Genomic DNA, 25,241 nt, shown 5'->3' on the forward strand with positions numbered 1-25,241 from the left:
TTTTTAAACACAACTACATTTTCGTTAGTACGGTTTTTGAAATAAAATTATTTTATTTTTGTTGGTGCTTTTGAGATTCTGCCGTTACGGAATGGTTGTTATAGAACAGTATCATATAGTGGTGAATTATTTTTGTAAATATAACATCACTACAATTTTGTCAAAATGGGTCACAAAATCAATATAAAATGCACACGCTTTACATTAACACGAGACTTCATGAAGATCAATATGTTTATTCCAGAAAGCGTTGATCCCACAACATCGTGATACATTTACATAAAGTAATACTAAACATAAATAAAAAAATTTCACCCTATCGGTGAATCCCGGTGGTCGTGGAAGGCGCCATGTTTCGCGCCCGCGCTCAGCCAGCTGGAACGACAAACACCTGTGTAAATAACACTATAATAAGCAGTGTTGCCAACGCTGTTATCAGATAAACGCGTAATTCCCTCGGTCGACTTTCACCAAGATAACATCGCACAGTTGTACCAACCTGGAGGACGGCGAGCAAAGGATTCCGGGAACCTTATCAGCTGATTAGTGCGATAGTGCGTAAGAATGTGTTTTCTATTGTTTCAGGAAAACTCGTTGGACTTTGTTAGAAATCGTTAGCACGGTAGTGTGGAATATCCCACGATTCACCGAACTTTCAATCTTCGGATATAATATTTTAATCAGGTCTCATTATTTTATTGCATTATTATATTATTATTTATTTCTGATTCAAATTCAAAGATATCAAATCCATATTTAAAATTCATAAATTGCTATTTGTTGTAAAACTTCGAGTTTTACTGTACAGAGGTTAACTGTAAGAAAGGACCATGAGGTCCTAAGTTCGCCTCAACAAAGAAGGATTTTCATTTCATTTCATTTCAGATGTGGAGAACATGTATCCCTTCTTCGGCGATTCTACACTTTGACCCGTGGTAAAATCAAAGAGTGGTCTTCAATGTATAATTGGACTGACTGTAAAATAAACATCTGTATTTTGTGTGATTTAGCGAAGGGGTGACTTGTTTCTATCTGTATTGCTTTGTACTCCCGTAGAACTGTTGAGAAAGGCTGTGTGATTTGTTTCAGAAGTGACAAAACCGAAGCAGAGGGTCACAGACTTCGCAAAAAGGAGAGAGTTTCGAATCGATCGTAAGTGGTTTGATTTTGTGTGTGTGTTAAGTTTAAGATTTTATATATTTTTCGCAACTTTTTGAAATTGTTTTCATATCCTACGAAAAACTTTATTTTAAATAATGCCAAGGATTTTTGCGAGGTTTTTTCCTATTTTTACGATTAAAAAAATGTATCATCTTTCTTATCGATATCATCATTATCATCTTTTGTTTGCATGATGTACTAACGTTTCTTTGGCATTGGTGTGGTATAGCTATTAATTTGTGCATGTTGACTGTTGATGTTGTTTTAGTAATCATAGATAGGCTTTATAGCGTTTAGTTCCTGAGTGTTAAACTAACACAACGCACAATGTACTTCCTTTAGGTTAAAAAAAATATTTTTGAAATGTAGCAATTTATTTTAGTCTTTAACATATAAAGTAAGAAAAAATATAGACAATAAAAGTCTACCATATTTTGTTGCGGTTTTCTATTTACATACTCACTTACCTGAAGTACGGGTTTTAATTCCTTATCAGTAAAGGAAGATAAGATAAGACAGCAGGTAGTCGTCAGATAAGCGGGAACAGCTGCTGCCGTTGCCATAGTAACGGTGGGGGAGGGGATCGATAAAGAGGGGAGGGGAGAGGGCAACAATTAAAATGTAAGTAATGCTTATGCATGCACCGAAGCACTTGAATAGGATGCAGTGCTATTAGTTGGTGCAATGTGTGCTGTTTGTTTCACTCTTTAATCCCAGGTGTAGGTTATTTTGGTTCTGTTCTGTTTATTATTATGAACTCGAATAGAATGGGTTTGTTTAAAATAATGAATTGGATTAGGTATTTATGAATTAATTGTGAGGATTTCGAATTAACTGTAAAATTTTTATTCGTATTCAATTAATAATTTGACCTAATATTCATGTTGAAGAATTACCTATTTTGTTCACACACTCAACTTCAACTGAACCTGTCATGAAACTAAACAAGCATACGTTTTTACATTAGGATGAGAGGTCTACTAGCAGTAGTCAAAATCAATCAATTTATTAATATAGTAGAAAGTTGTATATTGAACTATTCACGTTTTAATCTGCAATATCATTGAGTTTTGAGGTCATCAAATTGATTTAAACCAATTGATTCATATTATTACAGTGAAATAGGCTACTTCTATTTAACTTTCTACATTGGTTATCGTACGTAGCCTGACTATATCCCATAATTTCATTCTCACACCTGTTGTCTAGCACATTTGGCGCCATTTTTACAAGACTAAATTACCCGCGTAATTGCTTATAAGGAAGCATGTCTTGTAATGAAACACAATAGTTCTAATCAACTCATTTCATACTTACAGCTGTCACTTTTGTCGGGCAACAACGCGTTTTATATTGTTAGCCTAACGTGTGTTCATTGTTACTCATAAACGCTAGGTTTGATATTGTATGAAGACGCAATGGTCTAGTTAGCTGAAATAACCTAACTTATTTACAGCACCAACTTATCGTCAATTTCAACTACACTATTGACTTTGAATAATGTTACTAGACGAGTAATCCTATTTTAAATTGTAATACACGTGTTTTGATGTGAGGTTTATGCCCGGTTTTCTCCAGTGCGCTGGTAGAGATCCTATGATGGTATTTTAAACACTCCGTGTCTTCTATACAATTACTATTTCACTTTATTACAATAAATCTATAATTTCAACAAAACATTGAGAAATTCCTGAGGGTTTTTACAAATCTACCTTCGTTAAACCAGACCCTTCCAGCGTTACTAGCCGAAACCGGGAAAATTTTAATTTACTCATGCCAAACTTGATCTGTATTTATTAAACAATGCATGTTTGATTTTGTATCAAACATATTTTACAATTTCATTTCCTGCAATACTGATGTTGATGTACTTTTGATGCTCCACAAGATGATTTGTTCAAGAATCAAAGCTTTGCCGCAGACATCCTGCTTTAAGGATTACAAGCTTTGAGATGCTTTGACAGCTTTTCACAGGCGAGGAGCTAGAGAAGCTTGTCTCACAGTTTACCTCACACACTCACTATCTCTCTCACTCTTAAGACGCAATTCTTCATCTAAGCAACGTTTACTTTGCTCAGTGCCACTTCATGGATCATACACGGTGTTTAAAACATGTAGTGTGACGTAATCACTTTTGGAAATTGTAAAACTACTCAGTTTAATTTTATGTACAAATCTTTTCTCCATAAGGTTAACATAGGAACTTAAAAATCAATGGGGCAGAGCCCTGATGGAATTTCTTGAACACGCTTCTTATTGCACACTTGATTGAAACCTCCATGCCAATTTTTTAAGTTCTTAACTGCTTGTAGTTTTTGAGATACAGTGATCAGTGAGTCAATGGTATTTGACTTTTATAAGTATAGATACAATTTTTATAAATTTTTAAATTACGAGAATAGTCTTGGCTTAGACATTTCGAAACTCCTACATGTTGCTTTTATTTATTTTGTTACTATCGTGGAGAGGCAAAACAAGTTTTTTTTCAAAATACCACCTTGCAAAGATATATTTCAAAAAAGGTTTCACCAGTCGACTATATACAACATTGAAAGAATATTGGTAATAATTTAACCGTTAATTTGACTCAATATATTGTCAAATGGTTGAAATTGTCATCACACCCCTTACTCTATACACGGTCAGAATAACTGTTGAAATTTACCCTACACACTATCAAATGGGTTTAATAATCATGCACATTTAACTCTATACACCGTTGAACATTTATTTAACAAATGTGACCGTTTTACCAGTCATCCTTATACACTGGCTTTATTTCAAAGAGTCAATCCATTTACGAGTTAACTCTTTACATTGTAAAATACACTTCTCAACTGTAATTTTTTACTAGTCAACCCTACAAACTGTCAATAGTTCACAAAGATACCACGGGTGTGGTTCGTTTACCAGTTAACACGTGAGTGCGAGTGAGACAGATAGATGCAAACAGTGCATTACCCACAATTCACTGCGACACTTGTTAGTGTTTATAGCCCCCCCCCCTCCCCCCGAACCTCTTGCCGCGTCACATGTTGCCTCGTTTGACCTTTCATTTCCATTTTACGGTCTGATAACTACTTTTTATCGCCATGTCCTCACTATAAAATCACATCATCACGTGGCTGTGGGCTTATGATCGTTTCAATGTGCTTGTTTTGTGTCAAGCTTATCTTTGTGTGCATATGATTGTTACTATGGGTGACGGCATGAAATGTATGAATCTTATTTTGTAATGTGTTTAGACTGTTATGCAAATCCTAATATAGAAACTTTTTGTTGTTATTTGTTTTGTAATACTGTTCTTGCATTTTGTTGAAACTGCATGCCTATCAAACCTACTTTTTATTAATACTTTTATACTTTCTTATGAAATGGCGACCATACAAAGTAGGTATTTTAAGCCAAGTATGAATGGAGATTTATATGTATATGTTCTTATACTTTTTCACAAGTGTGAACAGTATTTTAGCTTTAATCTAGCAAGTTTCAAGTCTTTTATCCTCAAATGCTAATCGGCGCCTTCGAATCGGCGCATTCCGCCAAACTTTACTTAACCTTTTCTCTCACAGCATTCATACAAAACTCTTTGTCTTTGAATAAAAATCAACAAACTGTTAAAACATACATTTTGCATTTTGGTGGTAGTTTCGTGTTTTTGCAAACATTTTTACAAAACATTTTCACAAAAACATTTTTTTTATATAGTAGGAAGTGTCCTGTCACAAGTTATATCTCTGACGCAATAAGCTGAATTAAACATTAGTTGTATAATCTTACAATCTTATCTAATCTTATTAAAACCATATGAAATGCTAGGTTTGTGTTCCAATACAGTTGTTTCACTTGTTACTTTTGTTTCAGTGACCGAGAAAGAGAGGAGTGGGCTCCCACCCGGCCAGGCACCCAGCCCGTCGTCCCACTACAGGTAAACATATTACTAGATATTGAACCTTTGTAATTTATCATACCATATGAAATGTTGTAAAACTAAACACATGATCTTAATCTAATCTAAACAAACCAACCGTAACCATCATTATTAATTGGTATGGAGACGCCACCTCCATATCTCCTCCATATGTGCGTAACTAGCACCACATAAAACATACTACTATAACCCAGAATGCCAACCGCTTAGTAAAAAGCGTTAAGCACTTTGAGAGAGCTTTGCCTGTCAGTTCGTAGGCAGCGCTACCAGCGTTGCTATGCACTGTTTTCTGTGCTAGCACCCAAATATGAGTGAAAGATGAGGGTAGAATGGAGTGTGCCGATGTGTGTTGTTTCTGACTAAGATCAGCTGTTGTGCCAGAATCAAGCCCAATGATCAGTCATGGACAGCTAGGTCCAATTTTGAACAATCAAAAGTTACTGACTTTTCCCAAGATCGGTCCGGCATCCTTTTGTTAAAATTCATCAATACCCAACCCAAGTTCAAACCTAAATGAATCGATTCTTTCTATAACTAGAAAAGAGATAAGCTACTTCAACGTCTGTTAAGCATGCAATGGATGGCTAATAATCAAAAACCTTTCTAATCTTGAGAAACAAGTTATTTTGAATCCAAACATAGTCTTACCAATACTAACCTTTAAAATCATCCTTTGTCACAATCATAGCTTTTGAAGATAGTGCCTGAGGTTTGAATTTTTTCTGCAAAAGCAACTGCAAAAGAGCTTCTTGGTCTAGGAGACCCCCTAAAGCTTTCACCAGCTGATACGGTAATCAGTAATCGGCAAGGCAATCATAATGCATTATCCACCATCTGATTGAGATGCGCTCTACGTTCCCTTCCCCCATCCTCTGTCTCTGTCTCTCTCACTCCCCCTCCCTCGTCAGGAATGGTCCTCTCCTGGCTGTAACTATCAGATTACAATCACTTATCAGGTAATTGAGTCAATTACATCTAATAACAGGAGTGATTGTGAAAACCTTCAACCAGAACTTGCAGCCACATAGCTCGAGGTATCATATCAATTCCTATAAACGTTGTTTAGTGCTTTTGAGTGTTGCTAATGAGGGCAAATATTTTAAAATGTTTTTAACTACAATGTTTATCACCTCATTGTTCTTTTTGTGTCTTGTTATATTTGCCTATTATTGGCATTTCGTGGAGCAAGATAACTTTGACAGCTTAGTTGATTTTTTATTAGATTATTTATTTTTTATAACAATGCTGCATAACAGGATAAATCTAGCTACATTGTAGCATTAATATTCTAGAAATGGTTGCATACACATGTCCTTGACTCCAATGCAAATCTCATTTTGTATAATCAATCTAGTCTATCAAGGAGTACATTTTCAAGTCAGTTTCCCATATCATAATTAACATAGTTGTCGTTAAAAATCAACACAATTCGTTCAACCTAACTGTATCCTCCCAATTTTTTTCACCTCTAAGTGGGAGTTAGTTAGCCTGCCGCGCGAAATAATTTGTAACAAACATTAAGAAGGCATGTTTCATTTAGTTCTACGTAAAATAAAAACCTCAGATGATTATTGTCATTTTATGTAGTTAATATTATTATCCTTTACCAAACGAAGAAGGTGAATCTTGTTTTAGCGAATTTCCCATATAGGGAATAAGCTATTACCGTAGTACTCATGGTAAGACCTGGACGCGGGACCGATTTTTTTTTTCGTTTTGAGGTCCCTAGAGGCCAAAAACACCATCCGTTCAAATTCATATATATATATATATATATATATATATGTGTCCGTCAGCACGATAACTCGAGCAAAAATGATCCGATTTTGATGAAATTTGGTACAAACGTGTAAACGTACGTTTATTCGAACGAGTTCGCGATCCAGCATGATCGGACCATGGGAACGGGGGTTTACGGGGGGTTTTATGGGGTAAAAATAGGTTTTTCCCATTTTTGACCCAAAAAACATAAAATTTAGCAATTTCTTTCCAAACCATTTTGTAGAGCTTCAAAAAACAAATAATTTTGTATATTGAAGCGTTCTTATGCGCCTAATGGTTACGGAGAAAATTCCAAAAAATTGTAAATTTAAAATTCCCATGTTATTCTTATGGAGAATGAGTAAACTGTTGTAGTTTGCTTGTTTATGAACATATTATGATCAAATTTGGAAAATGTCTTTATTTCTTACTAACTATTAACATTTTACAAAAAAAAACAGTTTTACCCTCCCTGATGCAGCAAACCTAAGTACTTGTTAAACTAATTCTATTTAAATCGGGAATAAATGTTATATTTTTAAGTAGACATTTCAGTGTAAATCCAATCAGTCAAATGGAAATTCGCTTAGTCTGCAGGTTTGCTGCGGCGGGGGTATTTTTTCACTACTGTCAAGGTCAATTGTGTACCAACCCCTCACACAAGAGTGTATTGAACCACCAGTATCTTACTGTTAAATGCAAACCGTTATAATCGACCTCCCTTACACCCAGAGATGACGCTTAACTTGTGTAATTAATGGCCACTCGGTTAAAATAGCGACTGCTGAGAAAACGTAATTGTGGGATTAAAATTTCCGGGGTCGCCTCAGTAGGGGGGGGGGGGGCAAGTGGACTCCAAACACTTTATTACCCCTCGAGGGGCTAGGGTCGTCCCATTAGCAACGTAAAACAACGATTTGGGCGCTTTGCGTAAATAAAATATTAACCTACTCGGCCACTCTGCCTCTTCCAGCCTTCAAACTACTTGCTCAAAGCATATTTTCTTGTTTGTTTGCCTTTTCTCTCAGAGTTGTTCAGTTTTGTTTTTTTTGCACTCGGGAATACTTGAGATGAGTTTCAGCTGGCTTTGGTAGGAAATGGTCGGAATATTGTGTGATTCGTAAAAAGAGCATGCTGTTGAGGGATGGATCCTTTTAACTATTTTTTTAAGTATTGTTTGGTGCTGAGGTAAATCGCCTTGCAAGAAAGACAGGTTCTCAATTTCGTGGAGAACTAATTTTCACTTTTTATATATGTTGGAAAAATAACACCTCGTCATTCTGTGAGAGTTGTATATCGTTGGTAACGTTGGTATATGTTTTGGATTGTTACGCTATTTTATGTGAAAAGTACGGTTTGGTTACATGATGAAAGTAGAGCTTTCCTATTTTATAACTGTATATAGTTTTGTAATTCGAAAACCGCATTTCACGTCAAATAGACTTCTAAAGAAAAATACAATTGTGATTTATTATGTAATTAAACATTCAACTTACCTTTCCCAATTCTTGGGAACTTAATCCACGAACTAAACAATTCCTAGAACGATTAACTTAGTTAACTAATGACGAATCCGACCCTTGGATGGACGTCGACAATTTCCCGTTAATAAACACGCCGCCGTTATCTAGAGGGCAGTGGATGATAACGCCCCCACAGTCAGGGGAGGGGAGGGAGATCTATTGATATGCCCCACAGCCACTGCCACACGTATAGCGTCGTCGCCGCGGCCGTGAATATCCACTGTTGGATGAATACCAACTAGAAATATACATCGCGTCAAGTTGGCACCGCTGGTCTCTGCGGCCGAATATTTATGTCCGTGAAAAAACTGAATATTAATTATCAATTGTGTACACTTTTAATTTATGGTTAGTTCGTTATGAAATTAAATTAAATTAGGACTACTTGTTTCTGTGGCTTAATTTAAATTAGTTTGTTTCTAATTTAATTAAGTTGGTACCATTGCATTGTCATTTGCAGCTAAATATTTATGTATGTGAACCCGCTGATAATTGATTTCATACTTTTTCTTTTAGATTCGTACATTGTGTCCTTTATTTCACAATAAACTTCTTTCACTTCCAAAGATACCACGTTTGCTTGGTTATAAACAAGATTAATGTTTCATCAAAGTGGAACCTCGATAACAAGACTCTCAGTGGTAAGTCGCCCTTGATAACAAGTGCCCCTTAGATTTCATTTTACCCCTAATCACATGTTATTGCAAATCTCAAGAAGTCAACCTTGGTAACAAGTCTAATCAATTATCCCCGTGACTATGAGAGAGTCTTGTTATCGAGGTTCTAACTACAGTATACTTGGATTTACTTGTTGCTGTACGAGCAAACGTAATACGGAAAATAGATTTGATATTGAGTCGATTTGGTATGATATCAACTAGAATCTGTTTATTTTTTCATTTACTTACAGTTTGCAGTCCATTTTAGGCCCCGGCCACACGAGGCGAATTTAAGCCGCGCGGCTTATCTTCGCGCGAAGTTAAGCCGCGCGAAGTGCCTGGCCACACGGGGCGGATGAACCGCTTCCTGTTGGGTTTTCCCAGTATCAGTACTCTATTAAAACATAGTTCGGTTCTCTCTTTTTAGTCATTGGTGAAACACTTAAATGTTAGTTTGTGCATTAAAAGCGTGTGGTGATCTGGAACGTTAACATAAATCATTGGGTCCATCCCTTCATAACGGAAAAACAATTTTTTGTGTTCCAAACCTTTTACGAGCACATGCGAAACCATAGTTCGGAGTTCATATGTATCAACCATTGTTTGAACACCACACAACCGGTAAAAAATACACAAAACAAACTCAAAAACCACTGGAAATGTCCGAAGAATATCTCCAATAAGCGCGGCTGCCGCGCGGTCGAACCGTATCGTGTGGCCACTCTCATAAGACTACATGTGTCATCCCCTCCAACGCGGCTTAACTTCGCGCGGTCGGGGGACGACATGTTGCGGCTCAACCGCACATGCGGCTAAACTTCGCCTCGTGTGGCCACTCTCATTTGATTCAATGTGTTGTCGAAGCCCTTAACTTCGCGCGGCTTAACTTCGCGCGGTTAAACCGCCTCGTGTGGCCGGGGCCTTATACAACGTTGTTTCAAAACCAGGCTTTATACTTATCATGCGGTCAATACTAATTCTGTCCAAATAGGTTCTCTTCTATTTTCTTTGTTTAAAGGAAAACTCCAATACTATATTTATATTAAATCTTAGTAAACTAAATTACAGTGGGTAATAATATAACATTACAACGTACTAGGCAGTTTATGCCAACCAGTACACTACATCTATAGCTAAAATGGAAAAAAAAAAATTACACCTAGCTATACAGTCTATAAAACATACAAAGAATATTTTTCTTTAAAAGTATACAAAAATTTATTTTCAGTTTTCAGTCAAGTGATAAATATATACTGAGGTGTTATACGGTCGTTTTTATGTACATAATTTTATACCAAGTATGTTATTTGTATTAAATAAAATATTTAAATAAACCTAATCAAAATCCCACATTAATATTCCCTAGACAAGATTTTAGTCCAACTTTTCCAGTTTAGTCCAAGAACAAACAAGTCAACTCAATAAAATTCTCCCCCGAGTTCTAATATTTAACGACATTAATAAACGCGAATTCCACTCGAGAATCTGCGCGAGTAAAAACTTCTCGTAATTAGTTCTCAACTAATTTAAATAACTGTTTTATCTCTGTTTTGGGTTCCCTTTCTTTCGGCTCTTAATAACCCCGATTTAGAAGTTGCCGAGTTTTCTCCTCTACCGGGGATTTTCTTATCACCGCATCGTGCCCGGGACTACTTTGTTTAAAAGCCAAGGGCTATCTTTACTTGTTGGGGCTCTATTGGAAATCCATTCACTGGAGGTAGAGGTTTTTATTACGTTCATTGAATTTGTTTCAAACGGATACATCTGCAGGAGAAGTTTACATAAATATGTCTTGTTTTTTTCCATTCGTCCTTTTCCATTGAATATTTTGTTTTACCAGGCTCTCGTTTTTGTAGGGAAACTTTTCTTTCCAATTTTGTTGACAGAACAATGTCACGTGATTATTATATTTCGATTCTTCATACCGTACTATACTGTGATTCCTTACCAATTCATTCTGGTTTACTGTTTTTATTTTAGGACAAAAATATTTGTAGCTTCCATTAATTCAATGCTTCTGATAACCAATCAGCGATAATCTATGGTCTATGTATTTTCATAAGTTGAACTTACGCGTACATAGAATCGTTTACGGTTATGCTAATAAACATAATTAATTGAAACCGCATTCTCTGCATTTTACAACAGATTTTGATACAAGTTTTGCCTCGATACTTGCTAGCCACAAAAGGTTTTAACATACTGCCACGATTGGAATTGTGACCGGGGGCGTAACCGGGATCGATTTAAATAATAAGAATACTTTAGTGAGAGGTAAAAGAATGTTTAATCGTTATTCAAATAAAATGGATGGACAATATGATAAAGATAATAATAAAGACAATAATAAAAATGGATGATAAAATAATTACAGGCTCCTTTTATTTAAGTAGGCCTAAGCAAATGAAATTTATATATAAAACTCTAATAATTATAATTCTTTTTGACACGTTATTATATTCAAACAGGAATTTAATAGTAGCTATATTTATTCACACAAATTATAAATGAAATCAATTATTATAAGAATGATTACGATTAACATCAATCAATCACGGTATTTACTCAGGGGAGGTATAGAAGAGGCTACGATGACAGCTGAGGGCTTCTTATTAGCTGAGGGAACGCCATTACCGTAACAAAACGTTCGTTAGCCATCGGCCTCGGTGGTCTAATGGTTAGCGTGCCGGGCTGATATACTGTAGGTTCCGGGTTCGAATCCTGCTAGTAGCTTTAACTTTTTGCCCACGATTTTTTTATTATCAGCAAGTTTGGTTGGTTTGGTTTGGTTATTACAGTTTAATTTTATTATTAAGTCATTATAAAATTTTAATTGAGCAATTTCTAGTTTTATTTAATAAACAGAATTATTTTCCGATTACTTAACTGTTGTTATATTATTTCCTTATCAGCAAGTTTGGTTAGTTCGGTTAGGTTATGATAGTTTAATTTTATAATTAAAAAATAGTAAAATTAAATTTGAGGCATTTATAATTTTTATTTTACGAACAGAACTATTTTTGAGATTAGTAAACCTTTATTGCCAAAGTGCTCTCTACTACAGCGCTGTTCACGGAGGAATTTTGAACTAAATGCCTCATTTGTACCTCCCCTAAGTCAGACCCATCAATCACTGACTTTAAAAGGTTAAGTTAGCCTGGACAATCACAAAAATTATAAAGTTAAATATTAATAAAGAAATCGCCTTACCAAAAACCCGGAGACCGGCGAAGTGTCCCTTTTGACAGTCTGGGGCCAAGTGTCTTCCTTTCGGTCAACTCCGACCTCAGTCTCTCCAAAGTACAATTGCTAAGTCTACGGTTTTTGTGGGTCGGTCGATTGAGCAAGCTACGTGTCATCAAGAATTCTGTCTACTAAATGCCAATGTTCTGACACTGGTATATGCATTGTGAAATCCATTTACCAGGTCTTTTACTTTTGAAATATAATCCCAAAATTTAGAAAATAATTTTTGGTGACTACCCGTCACAATACCTATTACATTTTAATTTACAACAATAATTTCTTCCACATTAAAAACGCGTAGGTTTCAAACTCATAACAACGCTCCAATAACTCGACCTCAACATTTTTACCTTCTCAAGTTAACTTAGTCACATATTTGATACTTTGATGTACCTCATCCTCCCACGTACTCGTGACGCTGGCCACCAATTATCAATAATGCCAGTGTAGAGCACATTCATATTTCCGCCCCCAGTGTGACAGGACGCGGTTGTATATCAGCTGTGCGGGAGGCGGCGTTGCCACTTCTCCTTCTCCCCCCCCTCCCCCCCCTTCTCACTCTCATCTGTAAACAGCACCCACATGGTATCTCGGACCCCGTGTCTCGCTCGCACCCGCACGATGTCGTCAGGTTTTTAAAAGGACGAACGTCTGAATGAATGGAATGTTTTCTAAACTGAAGCAGATGTTTTTGGTTTTTGTGTTTTGTTGAGATATATTAATGTGTTCTATCTCGTGTCGTAACACTTCGGCCCAAGTAACACTTCGGCCCAGTAACATTTCGGCCCGAAACCCTCAGATGTGGCCTACGGTCCAACTCTCTACCTGCCCACTAGTAACACTTCGTCCCAACAAAATATTTGACAGGTTAGGTTAGATTCCACCGATTCTCCGTCATGTGAGGTCAGAGGATGCAAGGGGTGACGGTTGGGCGACATTCCACCAGAGGGTGGTTGCAAAGTATACAGGTCATGTACCTCTTACTACCTAAACTGCGTTCCTCAACCCTTGTCAATTTTTCGTCGGGCCGAAATGTTACTCCATTAGCTTATTTAATCATCTGTAAAAGCGAGTGGGACGAAGTGATACTGTTTTTCTAAGAAATTTGAGTTTGGCCTATTTGGATCTTCCACGTGAAAAATCGTTGTGTTGCCTAGGTTACGGCTGGTCTTGTGGTTAGAGTGCAAAACACCTGCTCTGGAGTCTCCAGACTGAAGATTTGGGTTCAAATCTTACCAATAACAAGGGGTTATTATCAATACTTTTAAATTACCCAATCCCTTATGATATTATTGTAGCCTATACGTTGTTATATTTGAAAGGTACTCAACTAGAACCTATCGAAAAATGAAAAGATATCGTTCTAAGTCGTGATTAGTGTCTCTACCTAAGGATTTCCAGAAAAGTGCTGGCGTACAGACAGAATTATTATATCGTTCAAAGTTTGAAGTCTAATTTGGATATTTATGACGGTATATCATGCATTTTACAGAACACACATTGGGACTAGTTCATTGAAGGAAAGCTATCAAGAATGTTTCACCATAACTAGTGGAGTATTTTATTGTCAGCGGAGGAGTTAAATAACTCACAAGATTAATTGTAAAACTATTTAAAAATGTTAAATCTCAAAAGGAAGTTTGCACCATCCTCTATGTGTTGTATTCACAAGCGTTGGGGTGTACTAAATACCCAATACATTTCGTACAAGCTAAGGCGCAGTTTATGGACGTAGTAATTCTCCCAAGACAAACTGTTGTCCCAATTTTGAAATGTCAAAGTGCGGCTTGGCACGGAGCGGCTCCCGGAATTGAAGAGAAAGCTGTCCGACTCTTGAGGCGCGCCGTCGCGGGATTCGGCGGGGAACTCGTGCCCCCCTTGTCCCCCCCCCCTCACAAACACACGTACACACGTACAACGATGATTGGTGATGATAGTGATGATACACATCACCACAGCTTTGGCGGAGTTTGTCGGATTGTTAGATATGCGTGACGATGAATTTGCTAGCTTTCGTCGTCTGCAAGTGAAAGACCCAGCGTAAATGAACGTTGATAAAATTTGCTGATAGTACAGCGTTGACGGAGGTTTACTTCTTTGAACCTACGATTTTGTTAGACTTCGTTGTCTGCAATTGAAACATTCTGGGGACATTTGCTAAAACTATATCATTATGGCAGGGCCCCTGAACGATAAATGCGAACGTTTATGGACACTCCTACATTGCTAAGGGTATACTTGTTACTGTACATTGTAGCATGTTAAAATAATCGCAGATTTATAATGAATTGACATTCCTCGTACACGTTAAAACTACCCGAGAACTGATTTTTTTGCATGCTGACTTTTTTTGCACTTGTTCTCTACGTTGACTCAAACTTCACATAAACTATAGAAACGATCCAACGAAAATAAATGAAAAAAGAGTCAAAGTTTGCTTTTGTCTATAGTTACTAAATATTGTATTCATAAAATGAGAATGAATAATTGTAATTCATAATGAAACCAGTCTACAGTAAAACTACTTGGTCATGTTGACTTAGGTTGAATAACTTCTGTAGTCTGATTTTAACTCTGCTTGATTTCAATTTAATTCTTATAAAATAAAAAAAATAAAAACCCTAAATCAGGTTATGAAATTATGTTTTGATCATTTATAGGCTACGTAAACACTTCACCAGCAACAAGTCTATTATATCTTTAACACACAATTTCTCTCTCTTGTGGAAATCATTAAACAATCCGTATCAACGTTGACAAACAAACAACTTGTACAGTTCCTAGAACGATTCAACATTGTTTACCGTTTACAGACCTGTATTTCCTGTAAACGCAGGGCCGGATTTCCCAATAGGCCCGGTAGGCCCGGGCCTATGGGCGCAAGCTCCCAAAGGGCGCACGGCCGAGAGGGCAAAATTTTTTTAATATATAAAATAAAAATAAATAGCCATAGCTTAACATATTTTGCGAGTTGATATAAAAAAAACTCTTGCCAATAAAGCATTACAATTTTTAAATTAATTAAAAGAAATAACCGTTAGAAAATATAAACAGTTTTTCAACATTACGCATCAATTTCGTTACAACATTGATAACGAACCAGGCTGTAGGGATGTTGTCGAGTGCCCGAGCGGTACGCATCCCGTATCGTATTCCGTATTGCCAGTTGCCACTGTACTCTTTGCACTGCCACTATGCTGGCTCGGCGCCACTGATCTGAGTGATTGGAGGCGTATGCGTGTTAGACACCGTTACCACCCTTACCTCGCAAAAAGAAAATGTATTAACTAATCTTTTGATCAGTTTACAGCAATCTGCACTGCAGGGTCAAGTTAAAATATATAATACGTTTTGAATATTAAAAATACGATAAGTGTATCTTTAAAATTCAATAACGAAAAAATATCTGAGTTTGCAACAGGTTTTAGAAAAATTAAATCCCCTCCAAAGCACCATTTGATGTCATTTTCTCCTCAGCTCAGACCTGAGGATAATTATGATTGGCCGGACTATTGCTTTGCAAATATAATCTGAATGCAGTACTACCGTATGTTTTATCTATGGTACTACCATAGATTAACCATAAACTCAAGTCGACTTGTTATCATATTGTTAATCCTAAAAATAGTTTTTCATGTCCAGTTCATATATGTTGGTCACACTGGAAGTTAGTTTTGACGTAATTTTGTTTCTATTATTGTCTATTATTCTATTGTCGGTGTGAGTGTTTTAGTTTCTTGTAATATAACCAGGGGACGACCTATTGTTTATGATTAGATCGTTTTATTTTGGACAAACTAGGTTTAAATAACATATAACTTAAATAAAAAGAATTGTTTTCAGCTAATCCCTAAGGATGACAAATCTACTAAAGGCCTATGTTTAATCTAAGGTATCACGTACTGTTATGGAGTTCATGTTTTGGGGCCTGAAATTGGAATCAATGGACATGATTTTTTTGCAGAAATGCTCTGTGGGTTGGATTGTTTTGTTTCAGTCCCACAAGCGTGAGCATCTGCCAAAAGCATAAAATTGCCAAAAGTGTTTAAGATGGCATTTTGTTAAGGCTAAACAAGACAATTTAAAAACTTGCAATGATAAAATTCCGACGAGGAGTGGAGTTCAAGCAATTAACATAGGCCTTTAGGCATGATATAGTTTTTAATAAAGGTTTGTAGGAAAGAAACTGTGACCAGAACAGGGGGCGGAAAAATTATTTGGGCCTAGGGGCGCGAAAATGCTAAATCCGGCCCTGTGTAAACGCTCACTCCCGAATAAGCATACCGCTGTTTTAGAAAATGGTGAATTATAACGCTCTTGTAAGAGATTGGGGAGGGTCTTGATGATCTAACCGAAGATCGTAGTGCAATCATGACCTACTTGTCATCGTCCATCGACTCTTTAGTTGTCTATAATAAATGTTCGCAAATTCAAGTTTTGTCAACTACTAATCTTGCATTAATTGCAAGGAAACTGTGTTAAGAATATTCACAGTTGCTAACAGTGGTTGATGGTTTGTTCCAGAAGCCCACACCAGACAGTAATGGCCTCAAGAGGTATCTTCAGTGTCCCGCTGTGGTCACCATGAGACATCTCAAGAAGTTCCTGCGGCTAAAGTACGGCCTCTCACCTTCATGCACTGTAAGTACTAACCAAGTACTGTACTTCAAAGTTTTAGATTTTGATGTAGTAGTTAGCATAGCTGAAATATTACAAATTTTCTAGTTCAGCCCCCGAAAGTCGAAAGTTTTACTCACGATCGATTTGGCCAAATCTCGCTGTCTCCCTTGCCTATTCCAGAATTACATTATATGGTATATTTGTCCACCAGAGAATCTTTGATGAAACATTTCTTATTATTCTGAAATTGTCCATATTTGCCCTCCAGCAAACGCCTTTCTAAGCATCTGAATTCTTTTCCATCAATCTCTACCTCATCTTCTTCTTCTTCATGTCTTCCAATTGGTTTTACTGTTTTCATTCCTTCATTCTATCAATAAATATCGCTATTCCTTTTGTAAACATTCCTCTCATTCCCAATTACCTCTGGTGGTCGCATACTGTCCATATTTTCGTTTTGCCTTTTTGCGGCCCTCTCATGTGATCTTTTTGTCTTCTCCGATTCCAAAATAGCCTGTTGTATATGCTTTCCAAACTTTGAAATCCCGACGTTGCAAAATCTTACTACTTACTACTTTACTTTTTTATCTACATCTCGGAAAACTACGAAGGGTGATGCTAATGCTCAAAAACTGTTCATATAATGTTCATTCATCCATAGGCATATTTCGTCCTTGCTAAACCCTGAGCATACCAACATCCGTTATCTCGATATCAACATTTTTCTGATTACCATTCCCGTCTACCCAGCCATTCGCCAGAACCCTGTGGTTCCACGACCGACGACCTCCGTGTAGCGGTCCAGGGTCGCTGCAGCGTGACGACCGTAGACCGAGGATCTCTCAAGTCACGCTCACCAGCCCGTCACGTCGTCAGTCTCCCCTCCAGTGCATCTGAGTTCCCGGGGACTATTGAGTTAAAAATACGGTTTTAATGCAAAATTAATGCATATCATTCCCTCGTTTCAAGATATTATTACACCTTCGATTCGGCAATTTCTTTAAATTACTTGTAGGTACTGTATCAGAAGGGATCGTAGCGTAAGTTGTTTGTTCATGTCCATCCTCTGGTCTGATTTACTGACAAATAGGTACAACGCAAAATGGGTCTTCTAAAGGGCATAAATGTTTAAATTACAATTTGAAAACTTACCCTATGAATTAATCACCCGAAACCCTTGGATCAATCATAGAGGATAAATAACTTGTTATACATATTAGCCTCCCCCTAACATTTTCTCTGCCATCATTTTACTCCCTCTCTCTCCGTTGTACTTGAAAATAGTTTTCACAGTTCAACAAACCCCTATGAATGAAAATTACACTGAATTTCTACTAGATGTAGACTCTTCAAATTCAAACAATACCGAGTTGATTGATTCGAAAATTAAGAGTTAGAATACGTGTTAATGTAATCAATTTTCCCGATGGACCGAAGGGTAATAATGATATTCCGACCGAAAATCTCCCAATCAGTCTTAATTAATTCGATTAAATCAATTTCGGAACCGTCTGGGGGCTTAAAATCGGCGGGTCGCGGGTAAATTGATTGCCACGATAAAGATCGCAGCGATGTCGCCGCGGGAGGTAATGACATGCGCCCCTGGCCGCTCTTGACCCGCTTTCCCGCCTTTTCTCTGTGCATTTGCCGCCATTCTCGCCTAGACTGCCAATGAAGAGCTGGGCGCGACCGATGCGACAGGCCGTAGTAGGTTGGTGCACACTGATAACGCACTGTGACATTTGGGAAGCAGTAATGTTTCGTGGTAGATTTTATAAAGTTAAAATCAATTTTAAAAGTGTATATAAAGTCAGTTACTTGTGACTGCCGTTCGTAAAGCACTTTACCATTTTACATCATATATATCTAAACGTAGAACAAAAAACATCGTTTAACACTAGCTTACTTTTCTCATCAACTTTTGCAAGATAACTTACTTGTGTCTTTAGAGCAGATCCCTACGAGACAAATAGATTGCTGTTTAAGAGCACGTTACACTCAATGATATGTAACTTCCTAGCCCGTTTTACAAGATAGCTGAGTTGATCTCTACAAGACACAGAGAGCGTTGTAGTAGCACGTGTTTCGTGTTTGTTGTCGGCCATCTTGAGACAATACGCGCTATTTCCAGCAAACTTCCATTCTCTCCGCTTCGACAGCCCAGTTAAGCCTCAGCTGTCGCTCGTTTTCTAGAGTAGATGGGATGAATGGAAGGAATCCTGCCATCGTATTGTGTGTAAGATTATCCAGATTGTTTGTTGTATTGCAAACCTTTTGCGTAATACGAGAGGGACAGTTTAAACTTTCTTCGAGATAAATCTCAACTAAGCTTACCTCAAGTCGACATACCAGATTTTAGCACTAATTTATTAGGCTTATGAGGGTGTGTTTAATGTCATTGGTTTCCAATGCGTTAAGAAGAAATTTATTCTGACTAGAAAATATTTTCCAATCAGTTAATTTATTTGACTAAATCAATTTTGAAATCATATGGGGGCGATTAGGAACATGGAAAAACAATATTCAAGCCGTTCACCCATAAATGACTAAACAATTGAATATAAACCATAGCATCAGATCACAAAGCTTTACCCCCAATATACAATCTTGCCCGCCAAAATACATGTGCGCGCCGCCGCCCCGCGCAGCACGCGTCTCCCCTCCTCTTGTGGCACCCTCACCACCTTTCTGATATCTTTTTAATGAGGACAGAACGCCACATGTGCGGTATCACCTGCCGAGGCGATTGTTAGCGTTTCTGTAGGAATTGGATAACGTACCTCTCTCGGGACTCTGGACTTGAATGAATAGCAGTTTTGAGGACAGTAGGGATTTCTGGGCATAATGTTCCGAGCTGGTTGAAACGAAGGATGATTAATCTTAAAAATGGACAATAAGGCAGACAATTATATGGTCTCTGGGGGGGGGGCAATGTTTTTAAATCGTACATATTCAGATATGCTAAACCCTCAGGAATAAAAATCATTTTGTGTAGTTTTTATTGTGGAAAGTAGAGACAGAATGCGGAATCCCTACTGTCTAAAGTAACGAGTTGCTTCTTTTCAGATTTTACGTCAACAGACCACCTCTTAAAAAATATCAATACAATTTACTCAATAAATCACACCATTTCTTGCATCACGGTCAAACAGAAAACGCAACCAAACGTGTTATTTCTGCTTCTAGAGACAGAAACAACAGACAGGAAAAAACCATCAGCTATCCCATTACGAAAGAAGCGTCAACATCTGTAAAAAATAAATAAACCCCTACACTTTGAAAGATTGTAGTCGCGATCTAAATGTACCTCTGCGACTGTACATCCCATCACGAAAAATCATTTAGTGTAAAACTAATACAAGCTATACCAAAAGTTTTCTGATTTCAACAAAATATTTGATCCTGTTATCCTTAGTTCACGGTTCGTTTTATTTTCAATGTGGAACTTTGAATGTTTTTTTTTTAAATTATAATACAAGTTTCACACAACTCTTTAATAAGATAAAAAATGTCTTGAGAGGCCCTTAAAAAGTCCTTGAATAGCTCATTCCCATTTCTACCACGTCCAATGACATCTATTTTCTCGTACAAACAGGCCCCAAGTATTGAAATAGAAACGCTCCCAATATGTTCCCCTGCGACATCCCCTGCAGGATATGAAGACCCGGGCCCGATATGGCGCTTATTGTGAGAGTCTATCGATCTGACCCGCTGCCCTACTATAGGGGAGACCCGCACTCCACTCGTCACAATCAATAATTACACAACGATCAGTAAATGTTATGGTGCGTCTATTGCAGCCAGCAGTTTTGCTTAAAGTGTGTCGTGGGAAAAAGTTAGGGTGTGACAATGATTCGGGATATGTGCGTTGTTGCTGTAAATTTAACGTCGTAATTATTTCTTGGAGTACAAATGGTGGTTTGTATACAAATATTGTCATTATGGCTTCTTGATACATGAAGACGAGATGAAAATCCAAATTCCATAACTCCGTCCGTAAACTTGTATTTCACTGATTAGGAGTATGACAGTTGTCCTTCATTATCCTTAAAAACATAAACTTATCGACTTAACCACCAACAAGAACTAAATAACTTTCCATTGCATTCTTTGAAGGTTTCTATACTGAAAGGCAGAAAGTTACAAACTCGCAATACTGTACTAATTAAACCACCTAAGCAACCACAAAAAAACATACTAAACGAACAATGGACTATTAGCTAAGAAGTAAAAAATATGCACTGCTGATCCAATGATTAGTGAGAGATGTTTTAAACCTGAATTTAGCCATGTTAGTCAACGCCAGTGCAAGCGGTGATTCACGCGGGCGTTTGAATCTGAGCCAAAACACCTAATCTGACCCATCTGCCAAAATGACCGCTGCGATGTGTTTTCAACTCGTAAAGCGTTGTTGTCCTGGTTTAGAATGTCCTTTCGATATATTGGTATGGGTATTTGAATGAATTATGTCAACGCAGTTATGTAATAGGTACTTATTGGTTGGTGATGTTCAGTTATTTACGGCATATTGGGGATAATGACTGGCTACTTGACAGTTTCTTGCCAAAAGCCAACGTGTAACAAATTTTACTTTAACGACATTGTGTTATATCTCACGTTATGGAACAGATTTTTAATATACTCTAATTTTATGTAACGGTGGTTAAATTTACTTGTTTTATATCTATGAAATATTATCATCCCGTGAAATCTTTCTTGTTGTTCATCAAAATGACTGTTGTTTTTTTTTCAGGTCGAAATCCTTTACAGACGAGAATCTTTGCCGGATTCGTACTCACTGATGGACATCGCATACATTTACACGTGGAAAAGGGTGAGCAAATACAATTTTGCACATAGGTTTATTAAAGCTACTGTTTTATGTTGTATATTGTCATTGACTATTGGATAAGGTTATTTATCAGCTTAATTTAATTTCGTTTAAATATTAGCCGCCTGTTATCATTGTATTCTCAATTGTGTTGCAGAATGGCCCTATGCGGTTCTACTATCGCATCCACGTGCCCACCACGCTTAGAACCATCCTTCCTCCACTAAAGCCGTCCTCGGAACCCATCCGAGACCTGGGTCCACCCAAGAGACATCCTGGATCAGAGTTGCTGGACGCCGTAGGTCTTCGCCCCAAGCCCATAGACCCGCCGCGAGATCCGACATTAGATCCGCCACAGCTCGAGGAGAAGCCTCATAAGAAGGGGGTGGAAGAAACAGCAAAGCCGACTGACGAGTTGAAAACTAGTGTAACTAAAGAAGAAAAAGATAGAATCAAAATGAGCCCAGAGGAGAGCAATGCAGTCAACCAGTTACTCGCTTTGAGCTCGGGTCAAATACCTGTCGCAAATTCGTCAAAACCAAAGGAGACATCAGAACCAGTATCGTCAATTTTGACGACACCTACAGAGTCAGGTGTAGTTACTACCCCGGCAGTAGCAGCGACCGTGTCAGTTACACCTGGTGCTCCGAGCATAACGACAAGTGTGACTGAGGCACCGACCAAATCGACCACCAGTAACGGCAACGTGTTCAAAGTACCGCAGTCGATGACGAAGCGATTCGTCCTCAACGGTGGCAAATTGGTCGCGGCCAAGAACAAACAATCGAACGCCAAGGTCGGCGGCAAGCTCGGGGAAAAGAGCAGAGTGAATGGAAAACTCGTCAATGGGGACAATACCGTTGATAGGTACACAAACCCTCTCGGACTTGGAGGAATGCAAGGAGGCAGACTGCCGCCGGGCTCACCGCGACCTCCACCCAACTCTGATAAGATCATGAAGACAAAGTACATGCCTCCGGCGGGACTACTCATGAGTCGTCTTCCCGAAGTGACCGTGTCCCAGAATAAATCACCATCCGAACAGCGTGTGGCCCAGAAAACGCAAGTCCCTCAAGTATCTTCTAGTCAGCCTCAATCGAAGCATAACCAAAATCAAAATCGTCCCGTCTTGAACGCGAACGGGAATAAAACCGCGTCGCCAAATGGTCAGCCCCCGCACAGGAAGGAAACTAACAGGCTGGAGCAGATTGTGCAGAACTGCCTCAAGAAAGAGACGACGCAGAAAAAGGAAACGGAAGCGCGATGTGAAGCTAACGGCATGAAGCGGAACGGGACACTGAGTGCGAACGGGAGCGAGAGTGCGCGCGCCGCCTCGTCGATACGACCCCCTGACCACGCGGGTGTCGATAGAGTCGATAGCGCGGCGGTGGGGACGAGCATCTTGAAGAGGAAACTAAACGACAATCCCTTAAACAAGCAAGCCGCCCCCGAGGGACTCGGAGATGCCAAGAAGAGGCGACTCGTCACACCCGACGTGTCCATCGAGTTAACGACACACCCGTCAAAGGACAAACAGAAAGAGCGAAAACCAAGTGATCTATCGACATTAACGAAACGCTTCTTACACGACATACAGCGAACCTCTATGAAAAAGATAGACTCTGAAATCAAAACCAACAAGTTGGAGCAAATGTGTGCATCTACTGTGAAGATAGAGAAAGTCCCGGCGCCCCCTAGTCGGAGTGCACCTGCGCCCAAAACGGCCGTGAATGGAACGGAAAAGACCAAACCCATCGATAGTACCGAGTTCAGTAGTGACGAAGATCAACTGTTCATAGACATAAGGAACAAATGCGAGGCATTAAAAAGAAAGAATCCCGAACCTGTAAGCATCGCTATTGAGAGAGTTTCCGAGGACCCGAACGCCAAAACAGACTCCGTCCAGTCTCCCCCTTCAACAGACACTGAGGCTACAACCACAAGTTCTACTCCTCCAGTCTCCAACACAACAACGAATACGGACGTTACTCCAAAACCTTCTGGAACTCACAAAAAGCTACCTCGTCTCATCGAAATAAACGCCCCTCCCCGACCCAAAGTGCCATCTCTCATCAGTGACCCGAAACAAAAAACTGGGGTGAAAATGACCACCGTGAGAAAAGAGGTGCCGATCGGAAAAGAAGGGCCCCAAGTACGTCGTGATAGTAATGGTGCTTTGGACCTCTCTGCGGGAATGTCACCACCCAGCAAAACCGGCAGCAAGTCTCCCTTACCTCGCACACTGTCTTCAGAAAAATCTCCGACTCCTTCGGCGTTATCACCTCTCTTGGCGATGTCTTCTTTTCCCCTCCCAGAAACTAAGGCTTCCCCTATACGGATTCCAAATATAAAACCCAAAACGTCTCCAAACCCTCGACCCTCTTCTCTATCCTCGTCCTCGCCATCGCCTCCAGCAGAACCTAGAGCCGCCTCTGAGGTTTTCCCTTCTGCTGCGGCCTATCAGCAACTCTACCGCCATCAGATGGAGCTGCAGAGCAGATTTCTCGCGTCTCAAGTCAACAACAACAACTGGTCCAGGGAGAACCCTCTGACACCCAAGAAGTTCGAGGATTGGATGAGGAACGTGATGAATCTTCCTCATCACCCTCTCATGTTCCCGTCCCAGCTGAGCCCAGAGTCGGGCCGCAAGTGACGGACTCCAGCTGATCGTCAACCCCTCAAGACTGACCGGTTTATATTCATGTTTTCGGACTAGAAAGACTTAGTGAAAGTTCCTTTAGTAAGATGCCTTTGATAACGACGACGTAGCCGTTAGCAACTGTGTACAATTCTGAATGCAAATTTTAAGACTGAATGACGCCTTCGATTTCAGTTTTCAGGACTATCAGGGTTTCTTACGATAACAATGGTTGTATATAATGTATTTTAGTCTATTGATATAGGTCAAGTTGTATTCTATTGTTATCCGTAATGTTTAGACGAATAAGAAGTAATCTATATAATTTGGTTTTATTATGAGTTTCTTTTTCTATACGAGAATGATAAAATAAATTGCTGTTAGTTGTATTATTTCTGTGCTTTAAATTAACGTTTTAAGTTTTTAAGAATGAATATATATTTTTAAAACTTGCTTTTAATTTGTAACTGTGAGAATCTTGGTTTTTTTTAATGATTTACATATGGACTTAAATGTTCCCCATTTTTTTCTGTGCAGTTTGCTTAAAATGAATAACTAAAAGTAACAACATGAAACCATAATATTATAAGTTTGAGGTTTAAATGATGCAATAATTTTGTATTGAACGTCTTTATTACACGTATAAATAATAGATTACACGTCTAACCGTATTCTTATCTCATGTTTGTTTTACTATTATGATATAGTCACAGCATTGAACAGATAATAGGTTACATACTATTGTTTTATATTTATCTTTTAGATATAAGCTTATTTATTCGTTAGTGTAAGCGACAACTGATGGTGATATAGTTAAGTTTCGTTTGTACATAAAATCGCACTACAAAGATCTGATGTACATTGTAAATAA

General features: G+C 38.3%; 1 protein-coding gene across 1 annotated transcript in view; it reads left to right on the forward strand.

Annotated features, from left to right (window-relative positions):
• LOC128989409 (mucin-5AC-like) overlaps positions 1–24,838 on the forward strand; it is a 55,866-nt gene extending 31,028 nt beyond the window's left edge. Inside the window, exons 10-14 of the mRNA XM_054411299.1 lie at positions 1,090–1,152; positions 5,026–5,089; positions 16,806–16,922; positions 21,655–21,735; positions 21,890–24,838. Of these exons, the coding sequence (XP_054267274.1) occupies positions 1,090–1,152; positions 5,026–5,089; positions 16,806–16,922; positions 21,655–21,735; positions 21,890–24,385 (2,821 nt within the window). The 3' untranslated portion in view covers positions 24,386–24,838. The remainder of the gene's footprint in view (positions 1–1,089; positions 1,153–5,025; positions 5,090–16,805; positions 16,923–21,654; positions 21,736–21,889) is intronic.
• The last annotated feature ends 403 nt before the right edge of the window (positions 24,839–25,241 follow it).

This window comes from Macrosteles quadrilineatus, unplaced genomic scaffold (assembly GCF_028750875.1).
Source record: "Macrosteles quadrilineatus isolate MER2022 unplaced genomic scaffold, UCM_ALF_1.0 Scaffold_3__2_contigs__length_128488019, whole genome shotgun sequence".
In the NCBI taxonomy this organism is placed as follows: Eukaryota; Metazoa; Arthropoda; class Insecta; order Hemiptera; family Cicadellidae; genus Macrosteles; species Macrosteles quadrilineatus.